The sequence below is a fragment of the Antechinus flavipes genome, chromosome 5 (genome assembly GCF_016432865.1).
Source record: "Antechinus flavipes isolate AdamAnt ecotype Samford, QLD, Australia chromosome 5, AdamAnt_v2, whole genome shotgun sequence".
Taxonomy (NCBI): Eukaryota; Metazoa; Chordata; class Mammalia; order Dasyuromorphia; family Dasyuridae; genus Antechinus; species Antechinus flavipes.
In genome coordinates, this window is record NC_067402.1 from 39,328,166 (window position 1) to 39,342,627 (window position 14,462).

General features: G+C 40.2%; 1 protein-coding gene across 1 annotated transcript in view; it reads left to right on the plus strand.

Moving 5' to 3' along the window:
• The window catches only part of BFSP2 (beaded filament structural protein 2), a 53,603-nt gene extending 42,602 nt beyond the window's left edge, over positions 1 to 11,001 (plus strand). The window contains exons 5-7 of the mRNA XM_051961223.1: positions 3,030 to 3,155; positions 9,338 to 9,558; positions 10,840 to 11,001. Coding sequence (XP_051817183.1) covers positions 3,030 to 3,155; positions 9,338 to 9,558; positions 10,840 to 10,843 — 351 coding nt within the window. The 3' untranslated portion in view covers positions 10,844 to 11,001. The remainder of the gene's footprint in view (positions 1 to 3,029; positions 3,156 to 9,337; positions 9,559 to 10,839) is intronic.
• The last annotated feature ends 3,461 nt before the right edge of the window (positions 11,002 to 14,462 follow it).

Genomic DNA, 14,462 nt, shown 5'->3' on the forward strand with positions numbered 1-14,462 from the left:
AAGGCAGAATTTTAATTTGCATCTCCTGATCACACAATCCCCAAGCAAAGCCACTTGTTAAGAGAACTGGGGAATGGTGACTACACTTATCACCCACCTTCCTTGTAAAAAACAAAACAAAACAAAACAAAACTCCCTCACCCTTGCTAAAGGACTCCATACTTCTTCTTTATTGAGTACCACTGCCACCATCACCACTGCCACCATCACCACCCCCAAAAAGTATTTTTAGGAGCAGTAAAAGCAATCTGGAGTGGGTTTGGTTTTTTTTGCCACACTTTGCTGACAGTCTTCAAATACATCCTTCATTTCCTTCTGACTTATTTAAAGTTATGCTTTCCATCTTGTATACACAATAGCATGCAAATGTAATCAAGTGATTAAAAAGTCAGTAATCTCTGATGACATTACAAAATGTCAACATTTCCCTTGCCTGAAAAATACAGATGGAAAGTAAAAAATAGGCCGTTCCCCTCCTGCCTCTACGAGAGCCAAACTTTCATGATGTTTAGAAAGCCTTGGGACCCACTTAGCTGCATCTCATTATGCAAACTAGACACGATAACAATAAGAAATTTAGCCTCCCAATTGTATGACTTGCAGCTTTTCTGATCACAACATAAGTAGGAAATGGAGGATGCTGGTTGGCAAGGATATTAGCATTAAAACTACATGGTGATGATGTGGAAACATAAAGACTTTTAAAGATTCCTAAAAGCATATGGCTGTGAAGCGTCTTAGGTCAGTGGGAACAGCTTGCTAATGAGTCAGGGTTGGACTGAGTTTCTCCCTTTGTGAGCCAATTAAATTTAACTAGCTTGTCGATGTATGGGCAACCAGGTGGCACCATAGTGGATAGAGTACTGGGCCTGGAGTCACAAAGATTCATCTTCCTGAGTTCAAATCCAACCTCATATAGTTACTAGTTGTGTGACCCTGGACAAGTCACCTAACTCTGTTTATCTCAGTTTCCTTATCTGTAAAATGAGCTGGAAGAGGAAATGACAAACCATTTCAATATCTTTCCCAAGAAAACATGACTAAAACAACACAAAAATAGCTTGTCAATGTGTGCCACTAGTTTCATAGGATCCTGAGAAGAAAGTGTAAATGGTGTTATGTTACATGTTTTCCCCACTAAGGAAAATAAAGCACTATCATAAAATGTATATTCTTTAAGATGATGGTGAATTAATCAATAGTGACATCTATGTATGGGAAAAACTTTTTTATTAAAATATATATAATAACTTTGGGGGTACAACATGTATAAACATGAAAAACAAAAATTAATAATATTTATATGTATAAATTGATATTACATTCTATGATATTCATATATAAAATTAATAATAATAAGTAGCCAGGAATGGAAGCTATTCTCCTTGAATTTATAAATAATTATTTCAACAGATAGTTTTTCTACCAGGACAGATCAAAGCTTCCAATCCTCTCATCTTTAGTGATTCTTGTCCATATCTTGAAAAATATACTCTATGAGGGTACATACCATGTCCCTTTTGTATTTGTATCCCTAGAACTTTACATATAGTGGGTGTTTAATAAATGCTTGTTGATAGATTGATCTTGCCACAGAGCATCCACCCATAGCAATATGAAGGAAACAAAACTATCTGGGGTTGAAAGGAAACATATTAAAAAATAATGGATTTCAAGCTGGAAGGGATTGTAGGGACCATCTTGTCCAACTCCTCTTCTTACAGAAATGGAAGTTGAGGTCAAGTGAAATGCCAAAATATATCACAGATGTAGGAGGGGCAGAGGCAGAATTTGAACCCAGGTTTTCTGACTCCTGATGCACTGTTCTTTCCATCGTAGCACATTGTTGTTGTTCAGTCATGTCCAACTCTTTGGGACCCCTTTCGGGGGGGAATAGGTTATATCTTGGCAAAGATACAAGAGTGGTTTGCCATTTCCTTCTCCACCTCATTTTACAGATGAAGAAACTGAGGTAAACAGGGTTAAATGACTTGCCCGGGATTACCTGACTAATAAGTGTCTGAGGTTGGATTTGAATTTAGAGAGAAGAATTTTCCTGACTCCGTGCCCAACACTCTATCCACTATGGCGCCACCTAGCAGCCCTCCACTGTAGCATACCATGTCTCAATGAGGACTCTAGTTTGCAGTTAATTGACTTGCTAGTAAATGGCAGAGACAAGATCTTAACCCAGATCCTTGGAGTCAAAAACTACTACTCTTTGTCCTATACCACTGTGCTTTTCATTAAACCCCATCTTCTTTCTGCAGCTCCGAATTGCTACTGTCTTCCTTTCTGAGATTACCTTCCATCTCCCCTGCTTACATCTTAAATGTCCCTTATTATTACATATTATTCCCCCCATTAGAACAGGATCTCTTTGAGGGTAGGCACTGCTGTTGCCCCCAATCCACTCCCTCCCTTTTGTATAGCTGGGCCCAGATTAGTACAAATATAACCACTCCCTTGAAATAGTTGCTTTTATTCAAATTCACACTATTCAAAGGAATAATTATGTAAAACATGGTAATTGGTTTCAGCCCAATGGAAATATGCAATGCAAATTCAAATAATGGAACCATTTCAGAAGAGGTATTATTCTCACTAATCAGGACCTAACTATATCTCCAGCACTTAGTACAGAGACTGGCATATTTTAATTGCAATAAAGCATATTAATAATATAATGAATACATAAACTAATATAAATTATAAATATAATAACTAATTTAATGAATGCTTGTTAACCAACTGATAAACTGAATACACAAAAACTTTTAAAGATTCCAAGTAAACAGAGATGTCACGTGGCATCAGTTGGCGGCTGGCAAGGGCACTTGGCTAATAAGACATTTCCTCTAGTTCTTTTTAGTGGGATTGGATAATCTTAACGATTTGGGGACAATTAAAATCAATTTCAAAAGATCTCTGTTTTCTCCTATCTGGGGGGTGATGAGGGTCTGAAATGGGGAAGATGGGTTTCAATTCCCCATTAAACATGGGCCCTTTGGCATCTCTGCCTAATACAGCAATCCCAAGTGGTCCAGGCTCGGTCACAGGAGGAAGAAGTGGTGGAGGCACTCAGAGCAGAGTTTCATGATACTGCTTGTGACATCCAGCGCCTTCAAGCAGAGACGGAGTCCTTGAGAACCTTGGTAAGCAGCTTCCAGACAGGAACTATTTTTACCTGGATTCCAGATCTTTTTCTGATCTTTCCTGGTTATCAAAGAGGTCCCCTTCTCACTAGAGAATGTCCATTTCTGTGCAAGGACAAAATAAGCCCTCAGCCTGGAAAGAAGGTCCTTGTCTGATTAGTCAGCAGCTCTCCAGAGAATAGGAGTTCCCAAAAATATTTCTGGGAATGTGTTCCTCGGAAATGATGTATCCACAGGTGGGTGTGACAGCATCTCTCATTCACAGGATCATAGATTTAAAGCTGACAAGGATGTTACAAGATATCAGATCTGAGCCCCTAATTTTACAGATGTGGAAACTGAGGCACAGCGAGGCTGACTTGCCCAAGATCAAACAGATAGCAAATGGAAGACCTAAGATTTTAATTCAGGTCTTCTATGGCCTTTCTAAACCAGAGGCAGCTATGTGATATAGTGTATTGAATACTCATCAGGGAGACCCCAAGTTCAAGTATTATCTTAGACACTTAAGTCGCTTTGATTCCAGGCAAGTTGTATAGCCTCTGCCTGCTTCAGTTCCTCAGCTATAAAATAGGGATAATAAAAGCACCTTCCTCTAGGGGTTGTTTTGAGGATCAAATGAGATAATAATTATAAAGTACTTAATCCTGTGTCTGGCATATAGTAGAATAAATAATGTTAGTTGAAATGAATTAATAGTTCAATTACTAAATTAGCCTAAGCAAAGTGCCTAGGGGAGAATGATGCATCTGGAACCAGAGGATATGGGTTCAAATTCTACACTGATAGTTATTAGATACATGACTTAATCTATCTGGGACTCAGTTTCTTCAATTAGAAAAATGATGATGTTGAATTGTGGGTCAATCTATGCTCCTATGAGTGCTCCTTGGAACTACAGTCCTTTTCAGTTACTTTCCATTTCAATGGATTTCACTCAATTTGCTACAGTGGAAAGTACACCTAATTCAACTCATGCCTGAACAGGATTGCCCCTACCATGTTCTCCCAAGATGGTTTCCAGCCTTTGCTTCAAAACCTCACTGGGGTTAGGGGAACTTGCTACTTCCTAAAGTTGTCCATTCCTTTTGGGACTTGAGCTTGACCCAAAGTAAAGTCTTCTCTTCTCTTCTCTTCTCTTCTCTTCTCTTCTCTTCTCTTCTCTTCTCTTCTCTTCTCTTCTCTTCTCTCTCTTCTCTCCTCTTCTCTTCTTTTCTCTTCTCTTCTCTTCTCTTCCGACTGCTTGTCCACAACATTCAACTACTGATCATCACTCAATGTAACATATGAGATACAACAAGAAACAAAAACATTGCTCCTCACCTCCAGGAGCTCACATTTCAATTGGGAAGACAATTGGCAAACAACTATATACAAGACAGTGCAAATGAAACAACTGTGTACATCAAGATAAATACAGTGTGAACGGGAGGTCATCTCCAAGGGAAAGGATTAGATGATGGTGGGGAACAGGAAAGGCCTCCTGCAGAAGCCTGCATTTCAACTGAATCTTGAAGGAATCTGGAAGATGAAGATGAGAAGGGGAGAGTATCCCAGGTGCTGGGGACAACCAGAGAAATGGCAAAAAACTGGGAAATGAAAGATGGAGTATCGTACTTGAGGAAAATCTAAAGAGTCAGCACAGTGAATCATGGGGTGCATTGGAAAGAGTAAAATACAAGAAGATGTCAAGGTGGCAAGGAGCCAGATTGTGAAGGGCTTCGAGTGCCAAACTGCAGATCTGATATTTGTTTCTGGAAATAATAGGATGGCACTGGAATTTGAGTAGGATATTCCAGTGGGGGTTGAACAACAGCAAAGGAGTTAAGTATGAGAGGAAAGAATGAGTGATTAAGAATCTTAAAGAGAAAAGCAAAAAAAAAAAAAAATAGAGATGAGAATTAAATCTTTGGGGATTTAACAACAAAATAAGAACAGGAAGCATTTTTTGCCTGTGCCTTAGAATCCAAAAAATCCCCCAAATATTATTGTTACACGCCACCTTACATATTCATTTAGGCATATATTCATTCATTTAAGGTGGATTTAGGGGTTAATAGTGCTAGGCACAGTTCTAGGTGCTAAGTTGTCACAAAATATCTGGGCCCCAAGTCAGTTCTCCATCCAGTATGGGGAATGAGACTTGGAACATTAAAGTAGACTTGAGAATTTTGTCAGAGCAGTATACTGACTGCCTCACCTTAACATTCCGGATGAAGCTGGCCTCGGTCCAAGCTCCATGCCATTCTGGCATCCAGGAGGACACGAAGACCTAGCCAATGTGGGCATCTTGCCATCCACCCTGCTGCGGCATATGTCTTGCTCCCCTTCTCCTCATCCTTGTTCAGGGAGGAATAATCAAATCAACATTATTGCCACTAGAAGGAGGTGACCATCTATTGTCAACTCTGTGACTGCCTAGATTCAGACTTCCTTCCCTGGCCACCATTCTCTCTACTCAGATAGAAGCTTCCTTGAGGGCCAGGACTATCTCATTTTTGTATTTGCATCTCCAGCCCCTGGCATAACGCCTGGCACATGTTCAATGGTTAATGAGATGCCTGTTGGTTGACCGTGGTAGCTCTAGGAGACCAGGCAGCTACAGTTACCCTCACATCACTGGACACTTATTCTCCTGTCTAATAGAAAACAGCTGTAAATACAGTGTCAGCTGCTCAGCTGAAGGGAAAGAAACTTTTCCCTACACTGAAAGCTTAGGGATAACTTCTTAGAATAACAGACTCTTAAGGCTTAGAATATTAAAAAGAAGGAAAAAAATCTTTTTAAATGGAGGCTTTCTAGAAATTACTCCCATTTCTATAGCATTTTAACTTTTGTAAAGTACCCTCATAACCACTCTATGAGAGAAGAGAAATATTATTATTATACGTATTTTACAAATGACCAGTCTCAGAAATTTAAAGTGATTTGCACTTAAGTGCAAAGTAATTAGCAATTGTCTGATGCAGGATTTGAACCCAGATCTCCTGACTGTAAGTCTAATACATTCTCTTTGTCACATCTTGTCTCCTTTCGAGCTCTGAAAACCTTGTCCTAAAGTTTCATTGTAAATTATCCGGGCTCTTCTTTAACTCCTAGCACAGGAATCCTGTTTAAGACTGGATATGAGGGGCAGCTAAATGGTACAGGGAGATAGAGCATTGGCCGTGAAGTCAGAGTTCAAATCCAGCCTCAGACACTGAGACCAACTGTGTGACTCTGGTCAAGTCACTTAATCCCAACTGCCTCCCAAAAGCAGGTAGGGGGAGGAGGGGTGAGAGAATACTGCATGGGAACCCATGTAATCCCACAATTTTTGAGCCATTGTATGTAATCTTGCCATCTCTATTATTGATGTAGACACCCTGGAGCTTCATGAGGGCTTGTTTTGAATAGCAGACAGGATTGCCTGCTTAACATAGAAGGCTCTAGACCTTCTCCGCTCCATAGCCATGTTTATATTGGCAGCCTTGTTTTATAATGATGTTGGAGGCCTCCTAAACCGTGTGTTCAGTCAACTGAGGTTGGGAATGTAACACAAGGCCAGAAACCACAGGGGTTCCCTTTTAAGAGAGAGAAGGAATGAGGTGGAGACGGGAGGATAAGGTTTAACAGTTCAGCAAGTTTTTTTAAACACTGATTTTTTATCTTTGGGGTAAAATCAATATTTAAGTTCATGGACTCTTAGATTTAGGGCTGGAAAGGACCTTAGAGGTGGTAGGATCCAATCCCCTCATTTTACAAATAAGGAAACTGAGGCATATAGAGATCGAGTCACTCTGTCACATAACTAATGTGTCTGAATCAGGATCTGAACATTCTATCCACTATGCTATTCTTCCAGCCAGAGATAGGAAAGTTACAAAGATGGTGGCTTTAGATAAGACATTGCAACTCTGAATTTCAGCAAACTGGGGATTTTGTACATAGATAGCCCTTCTATATCTCCATCTATGAGCCTATGGTCCTCCAATATCTTGGTCTCTGTAACCTTTGTTTACTCTTCCCTCAGGCTCTTTCATCAGAAAAAGAAAGGGCTACATTAGTTAATCTCTGGAGTTCCTTTGAATTCTAAAATTCTATAATCCTCTGTTCCTCCATCTCTGGCAGAGCTTCTCTGAACCTCCCAGGTGGAAATCATGCCCTGCTAGAACTGGATTCCAGTTCTGAGGGGAGAATGAACATGTTGATTCTGGTCTTGGAGAAAGAGAGGATGGAGAGATATGAGAGCAGGGATTCAGTACCAGAAAGGACAATCCACTTGTCTCATTGGCTCAGCATAATAAAGTGACTTGTTTAAACTCACACAGGCAGTAAAAAGCAGAGCCAACGACAGAGCTCGGGTCTACCAAGCGAAACCGGGCCCTTCGAGGGATGTTCTCATGATTTAGGTCCAAGCTGAATGTAGATATCCCTGCACCTGTGATGGGGGCAAACTGAGGAAATAGAAAGACTCTCAGATGGATGGATCACATTAATACCAAGTGTCTGCCTAAAAAGCCACACACACACGTACACACGTTCAACATGAATGACCACCCACAGGTTACAACTGTTTAAAAAACAACAACAACAAAGAATTGAGAAGAGAACTCAGGGAGATCAGAACATGTTTCTCAAGTTCAGGGTGGCCTAATTCCACCACCCACATCGCAGGGATTGGTTTCTAGCTCCTGTTATGGATAGAGTTCTATGAAGAAGCCTGATCCAGAGTTGTGTCCCATTGGCCTGATTTTGCCTCTAAATAGCCCAGAATCTATTCCGATGTCTACCTTCAATTGCATCGAGAATGGCCGGAGCTAAAATGATAAGCCTGCCTCTGTTGAATGGCAGCTGCTTACAGCTGCTCCCTGATGGCCAGTACCAAACATTTCAATTCAATTTAATTGTTCATTAGACTGTGAACTACTTGAGAGTGGGGATTGGGATTTGTTTGCTACCTAGTGTTACAGTGTAGGTGCTTAATAAATGCTTATTGGTTGACTGATCATTTGTTAAATACCTACTATATATCAGACAACTAGATGGCCTACTAGAGGATGTGCCTGAAGTCAGGAAGATCTCAATTCAAATTCTGTCTTAGACACTTACAAATTGTGTTATCCTAAGCAAGTCTCTTAATCTCTGCCTGCCTCAGTTTTCTCTTGTGGAAAATGGGGATGATATTAGAACCCTTACCTCCCAGATACACACACACACACACACACACACACACATGTATATATATATATATATATAAATAAAGTTTTTCAGATCCTTAAAGTGCAATGTTAATTATTATTTCTTCTTATTATTAAAAACTAGGAATACAAAGATAAACAGAAGGCAGCCCCTGTCCTCAAGGATCCTACATTTTACTGGGAGGCTATAAAATATCCACAGATAAATCAATGCAAGATCTGTACAAAGTAAATGATAAGTCATTTTTCTGTGGGGAAAAGGTGTTCTCTGAGAAGAATCAGGAAAAGTCTCATGTAACATGTAACCAATCAATGGTCTCTCATAACTCTTCCATGAGAATCCATCCAATGAGCTAGAACATCTTTCTATTCTTGCAAATAGCAACAATCATTCAAGTGATGACCCCAGCCATTACCTCTCTCTATGTATAACACTTTTCTCTGGCTACCATCCCTTAATATGTGTTCCCCTATTAGAATATAAAGGGGTGGAGAATGTAATGGGCACAGCACCCCTGTGATCTGGAAAATCCATGTAAAATATTTTGAGCTTCCCTTTATAACAGAGAAGAAACCCAGATTATTGTGTTATTAAAAGAGAGATTTGATATTATGCAATACTATATTTTATGCATTTGTGAGTTTTTAAACTTTTTCTGTATTATTTATGAGCCTTCCCTTGTTATCTGCAGCCTCCACAAAATTCCCCCAAAATTCCTATTTAATTTCTTGCCGATCCTCAATATGTTGAAACCTCAAGAGGGAAAGTCCCATTGGGGAAGGCATAACTGTAATGGTACCTGCTAGGCCCACTTCACAGGGTCTCAGCTGTTATTATATTAGGGTATAAAGAATAAGCCATTGTGCTATCAGAAGAACAATGGATACTTGGTCTGGCAGCATCCCAGATCATCAGTTTGCTATGAAGGACTTATTGAGAAGGGTTGTTATCTTCCTTGTCCCAGGCTACTTCCCCCTTTGTTTCCAAATGTTCTCTCCTAGAAAAGAGGCCTGGAGAACTCATTGTATGACGCCAAGCACTGGCACGACATCGAGCTCCAGAACCTGGGTTCTGTTATTGCCAAGCTAGAAGCCGAGCTTGGGGAGATCCAAAGGGAAACCGAGCAGCAGCAAAAAGACCGGGAGCATCTGTTGTCTGGCAAGTTACAACTGGAGAAAGACATTGTGTCCTATCACTGCCTTCTGGATAGAGAAGGAAGCAGGTATTTGTCTATTCTGGTATGGAAACAATGGTGACTGTGATTTAGGGCTCTGATTTCCAGTTAGTTCTTTACAGAAACCCACAGAAATCTTCAAGGTCCTCCTGCTTTTCATCGGATCATGGGTCTAGAGGTAGAAGGGAACCCAAGGAGCCAACTTTTTCACTTTACAAATCAGGAAACTGAGAGTCTGGGGGAAGAGGAGGAGTTCCTTTGTTTTAAAAAGGTTTCATTCATTTTGTTTTGCTACCCCTATCACTGCTCAAAAATCGCTCTCTTATAACAAAGAAATTCTGTGTAGCCCCCCCAAAATTATATACTGACTACATCTGATCATGCATTCGGTATACATGGTTCAACCCTATTCTACTGAGAAGAAAAAGATAAGTTTCAAGGCATCTAGGTGGCCTAGTAGTAAAGAGAGCTGGACTTGGAGAGCAGCTGTGGATCCTGGGCAAGTCATAGCCCCCCTCAGCCTCAACTTCCCCATCTGTAAAATGGAGATGATAATAGGATTCTCCTTCTAGGGTTCCTAGAGCGTTAAGTGAGGGTTGTGTAAGTCGTGAGGGTCAAGTGAGATCCTTAAAATGCTATATACAGACTAGCTATTGTTATTATTCCATCTTTGTATTTTCTTGTTGTTTGCTAACAACTGTGCCATATTATTTGTCTCAGAAGAAAGAGTCTACACTGGACAGTACCACCCTTTTTCTCCTTTCATCATCAAGATAGACTTCCAATCCACATCTCTGTGAATGACCAATTGCTGTTGAATTAAGCAATCGTGGCTTTAAAATGATAGTCATAAAAATATAGATTATCATGCCAGTGTCCTGTGACCAGAATCAGTTTTGCTATACAAACAATTTATCAATGTTTAGTCTGTGAAATGAGAGTCTTCCTCCTAAAATGAGAGTGCCTGATTGGACGTAGACTTGGGTTCTCAAAGGCTCTGTCAATAGGGCATAAGTTCTAGAAGGTTCTACCAGGATGTAATAGACCATAAGTCTGGTGTTTGGGGACTAGCCTAGAGAGAACCAGTTCAGAATGGTTTATCACCGGATTAGAAGGTGAAGATTTGGGGCCACAGAAGCTCTTGAAGACAAGTCATTTAGATCTAGGAGGGTTGCAGTCCTCATCTGTAAAAGGAATAGGATAATATCCATACCAAAAGAATAACAAATCCTGAAGTATCAAAGTTCCAACTTGCAAAAAGCAAAGTCCACTGTTTCTGTTGTTTGTGCGTGACTATTTTTAATAACTAATGTGTATATGTATTTTCAGCTAATTTGGAAAATTCCTGTTTCATAGAAGTTGATGCTGAATAGCTGAAGAAATTGCTGGGAGAATTCTTCCCAGAAGCATCACTCCCACCTTGAATTGAATAGCTCCCTACAGAAACATACAAGATTATCGCTGTTAATATCATTGCTATTTCTTAATTAATATAGGCTTTTGTGTGAGATGCTTTCCTGATTATTCTTCAAATAAAAGCTGTAATTTGCAATCTTCTATTTGCTCATCTTCACCAAATGGTTCCCTTGGTAGATGAATGTCTTGCGAGCTCACTTTTTCTCATGGCTTTCAGGAGTTTTGTTGAACCATTTCCAAAAAGGACTAAAAGCCATCTGTTAGGCCATCCAGGGCCATGGAGCCAACTCACACTGCTCTGGTGCTTAAAAATATAATTGTGATATTTAAGTATAAAAACCAGTCCAGCATTAGTGCCAGGAGAGAAGTCTACTTGTGGTCACTAACAACCACCACCACTCTAATAAATGTCAGCTATTATTATATGATTATCAGAAGTCGTATGCAGAGTATATCAAAATTTGTCTTGGAGTTAGGCAGGCCTTGGATTGAGGCACTGCCCTGATGCATCCCAGCTGTGTGACTCTGAACACTAGGGTCCCCAGAAACTCTCAGAGATAGTAAATTTCAGAATAGTTGCTCATATTCATTGATCTGAGGAATTTCTCATGAAGACTTCCTAATAACGATGAAATAATAGCTCCCCAAATAGTTGTTATGTAAGAACAATAAGAAAAATAATAACTCACATTAATGTAGTTTCTATTTCCAAACTGCTTAGCATACATTATGTTAAAGAACTCTACAAACTTTAAAGCTGTAAGGGGCAGCTAGGCAGTGGTTAGAGCATCAGCCCTGAAGTCAGGAGGACCTGAGTTAAAATCTGGCTTCAGATACTTAACACTTCCTAGCTGTGTGACTCTGGGCATGTCACTTAATCCCAATCACCTCAGCAAAAAACAAACAAACAAACAAAAACAACTTAAAAGCTGTATTTAAGTGCTAGTATTAATATTTAAATTTTATTAATATTAGCATTAATTGATTTGAGCTTCACAACAATCTGTGATAAAGGTAAGAATTTATAGCTGGGAATTTTGGAGAGTCAAAGAATCCTTGGGTGCATCAATAACATTCCTTTAGTTTCCTCTTCTTGCCTACTCAGTGGGCTCCATATGGCCAAGAACAGTGGTCATTTTGCAGAACAGATTGAGAGTTATGGAGATTTAAACAGTTTCCTTAGGTCAGAAAGTATCAAATGCAAGATTTGTACCAAGTATTGCTGACTAAATCTACCAATTATGCTCCACTACTGTCACAAGTGAATTCTAGTTGATGAATTAATTAAGTTGCTGCTTTATTATCTGACTGGATGGATAAAGAGACAGATAGGGATCGGGACCGGCCCTGTGGTCTCATCACATGTAGAACTCCCCGGACAGGTGACTCCTACAAATGCAATTCTGCTGCCATTTAGTGCTTTGAACTCTTGCAATTTAAATGAATCGCCCAGCTCACTCATAGCCAGTACATGCCAGAGGTAATACTTGAATCCAAGGGCTCTTGGCTGACCCTCCACTATACTCAAACACAAATAGAAATATTTCAATATCAAAACACAAATAGAAACAGAGCCCACGAACCTATACATAAGATATAGGTGAAATATCACGCTGCAGCTAAATATCAACAGTTTTAAAATATGATATTTCATTGTCTTTTTTATTTATTTTGTTAAAAATTTCTCATTACTGATTCTGGTCTGATTTGGGATTGTGAGCCCTGTATGATCTAGTTCAATTCCTGATTTTACAGATGGCAAAAGAGAAGCTCAAAGTCTCCCAAACTTGCTGAACATCATCCAGATGGCAGTGTCAGAATCTGAACCCAGGTCCTCTGATTCATAATCGGGTTCTTTCCCAAACTGCCCGAATGATCATACGAGTCTATGTCCCTCTCAGGTCCTCTAGATCACAATCTATTCATGTCTTCTCAATCTGAAGGATTCTAGAACACATCATCCCATAAATGTTATCAGTTTATCCTAAATCGGTTGTGCTGGGGAACTGTGGATTTGTCATTTCATGAATGTAGATCTGCAAAATGTTATTTATGTTTTGTTAGGGAGCAGTGAAAGGCTTTCCTAGGGTCGAATGGCTAGGAAGCATCAGAAACAGGGCTTGAATGCAAATCTTCAAGGCCCCTAACCAGCCTGGGGCCATTCCTCATGAGTTTAAAAAAAAAAAAAAAGATAAAAACCTTGCTATCTCCCATAGTCTCCAACCATTATATTAAAATGTTTCTTGTTCGTCCTAAAGATCAAAAGCCATATGAAAGGCTCCGCTCAATGATACAACGGAGCAGAAGCAGGAAGTTCCTCCCAGCAATAAACCGCATCCTTGTGGTGCTACATTGTAAGCCAGTCGACTTGCAGGTGTTGGTCACAAAGAACAGGGCTAGATTGTTTAAAAGGGACAAACCCTCCTGCTGAGATTTGTTGCTTCTTATTTTTGCAAATGTAACATTTCCCGCAAATCTGTCCCAGACCTGAAAAGCAAACAAATACAGCTGCGATTCTAAAAGGTGAGGACCCCCTGAGGGGTCCACTGTCAAAAGGGGTTATTGACATCTGAATGTCACTGCTGAGCCACTTAGAGACAAGTCCTGCTATTGGCTGAGGGAAGAATGGGTTTAGATCTGCTTTTGTTTCCCCTTTGCTACCAGGCTCTAGGATTAGAGACTTTCTGCTTCCTCTGGGCTGTAATTATAAGGAACAGCTGCTGAAAATCATTAAGTTAATCATTCACTGGCATAAGAAGAGTGGGATTTGAAGTGCCTTCCGTCCTGGGCACAATGTCTTGCTGTTTCTAACGACGCTTCGTTAATAGGTATGGGAGAGTTTGGCCAGCCAGGCACAGAATTGATGTGATTTAAAGAGCGTGTGCTCCGGCAGATAGAATCCCAGGGCAATTATACCTTGGCTTTAACACTCCAACAGGTGGAAGGGAGTGCCTTTGGCCAGCCTCGCTCTCCCAGGGCAGAGCATCCTGACCAAGGACTTTTCAAAAACTTCACTCCGAGGCTAAGGCAGGACTAGATTTCAGACTTGAATGATCTCCATGGTTTTAGAGGGGCGCAGGATGAGATTTGAGTATCTTTGTGAGCATCTGAAGACCGCCACCTGTCTCTGAATTCACAGATGTGACAGTAAGATGGGTGATTATCCTGGCACCAAGAGGCTATTGAACAGTTATTATGTGGAAAACACAATGATGGCCACTTAGGTATACTGACGGTGGCAGACCCCATCCTTGACATGGAAGGGCAAAGCAGAAACCAGGGTGGGACCCCTAAGACTTTGACCCAGGGTGCTGAAATTTAGAGGGTAAATTTCTACCCCTTTAACAGAAAGAAGAGAATGAGTTTGTATCAAGGCAGCAAAAATAATTATTTGAAATTATTATCCAATGATACAACTTTCTTCCCCTCTCCCTAAATCCCACAACTGACCCTCCCAGAGAAATTCTTCTACCCATATGGCAAGGTAATATCATTGTATTCCAAATTTCTGTCTCCCTCCACCAACTGAATTTGTC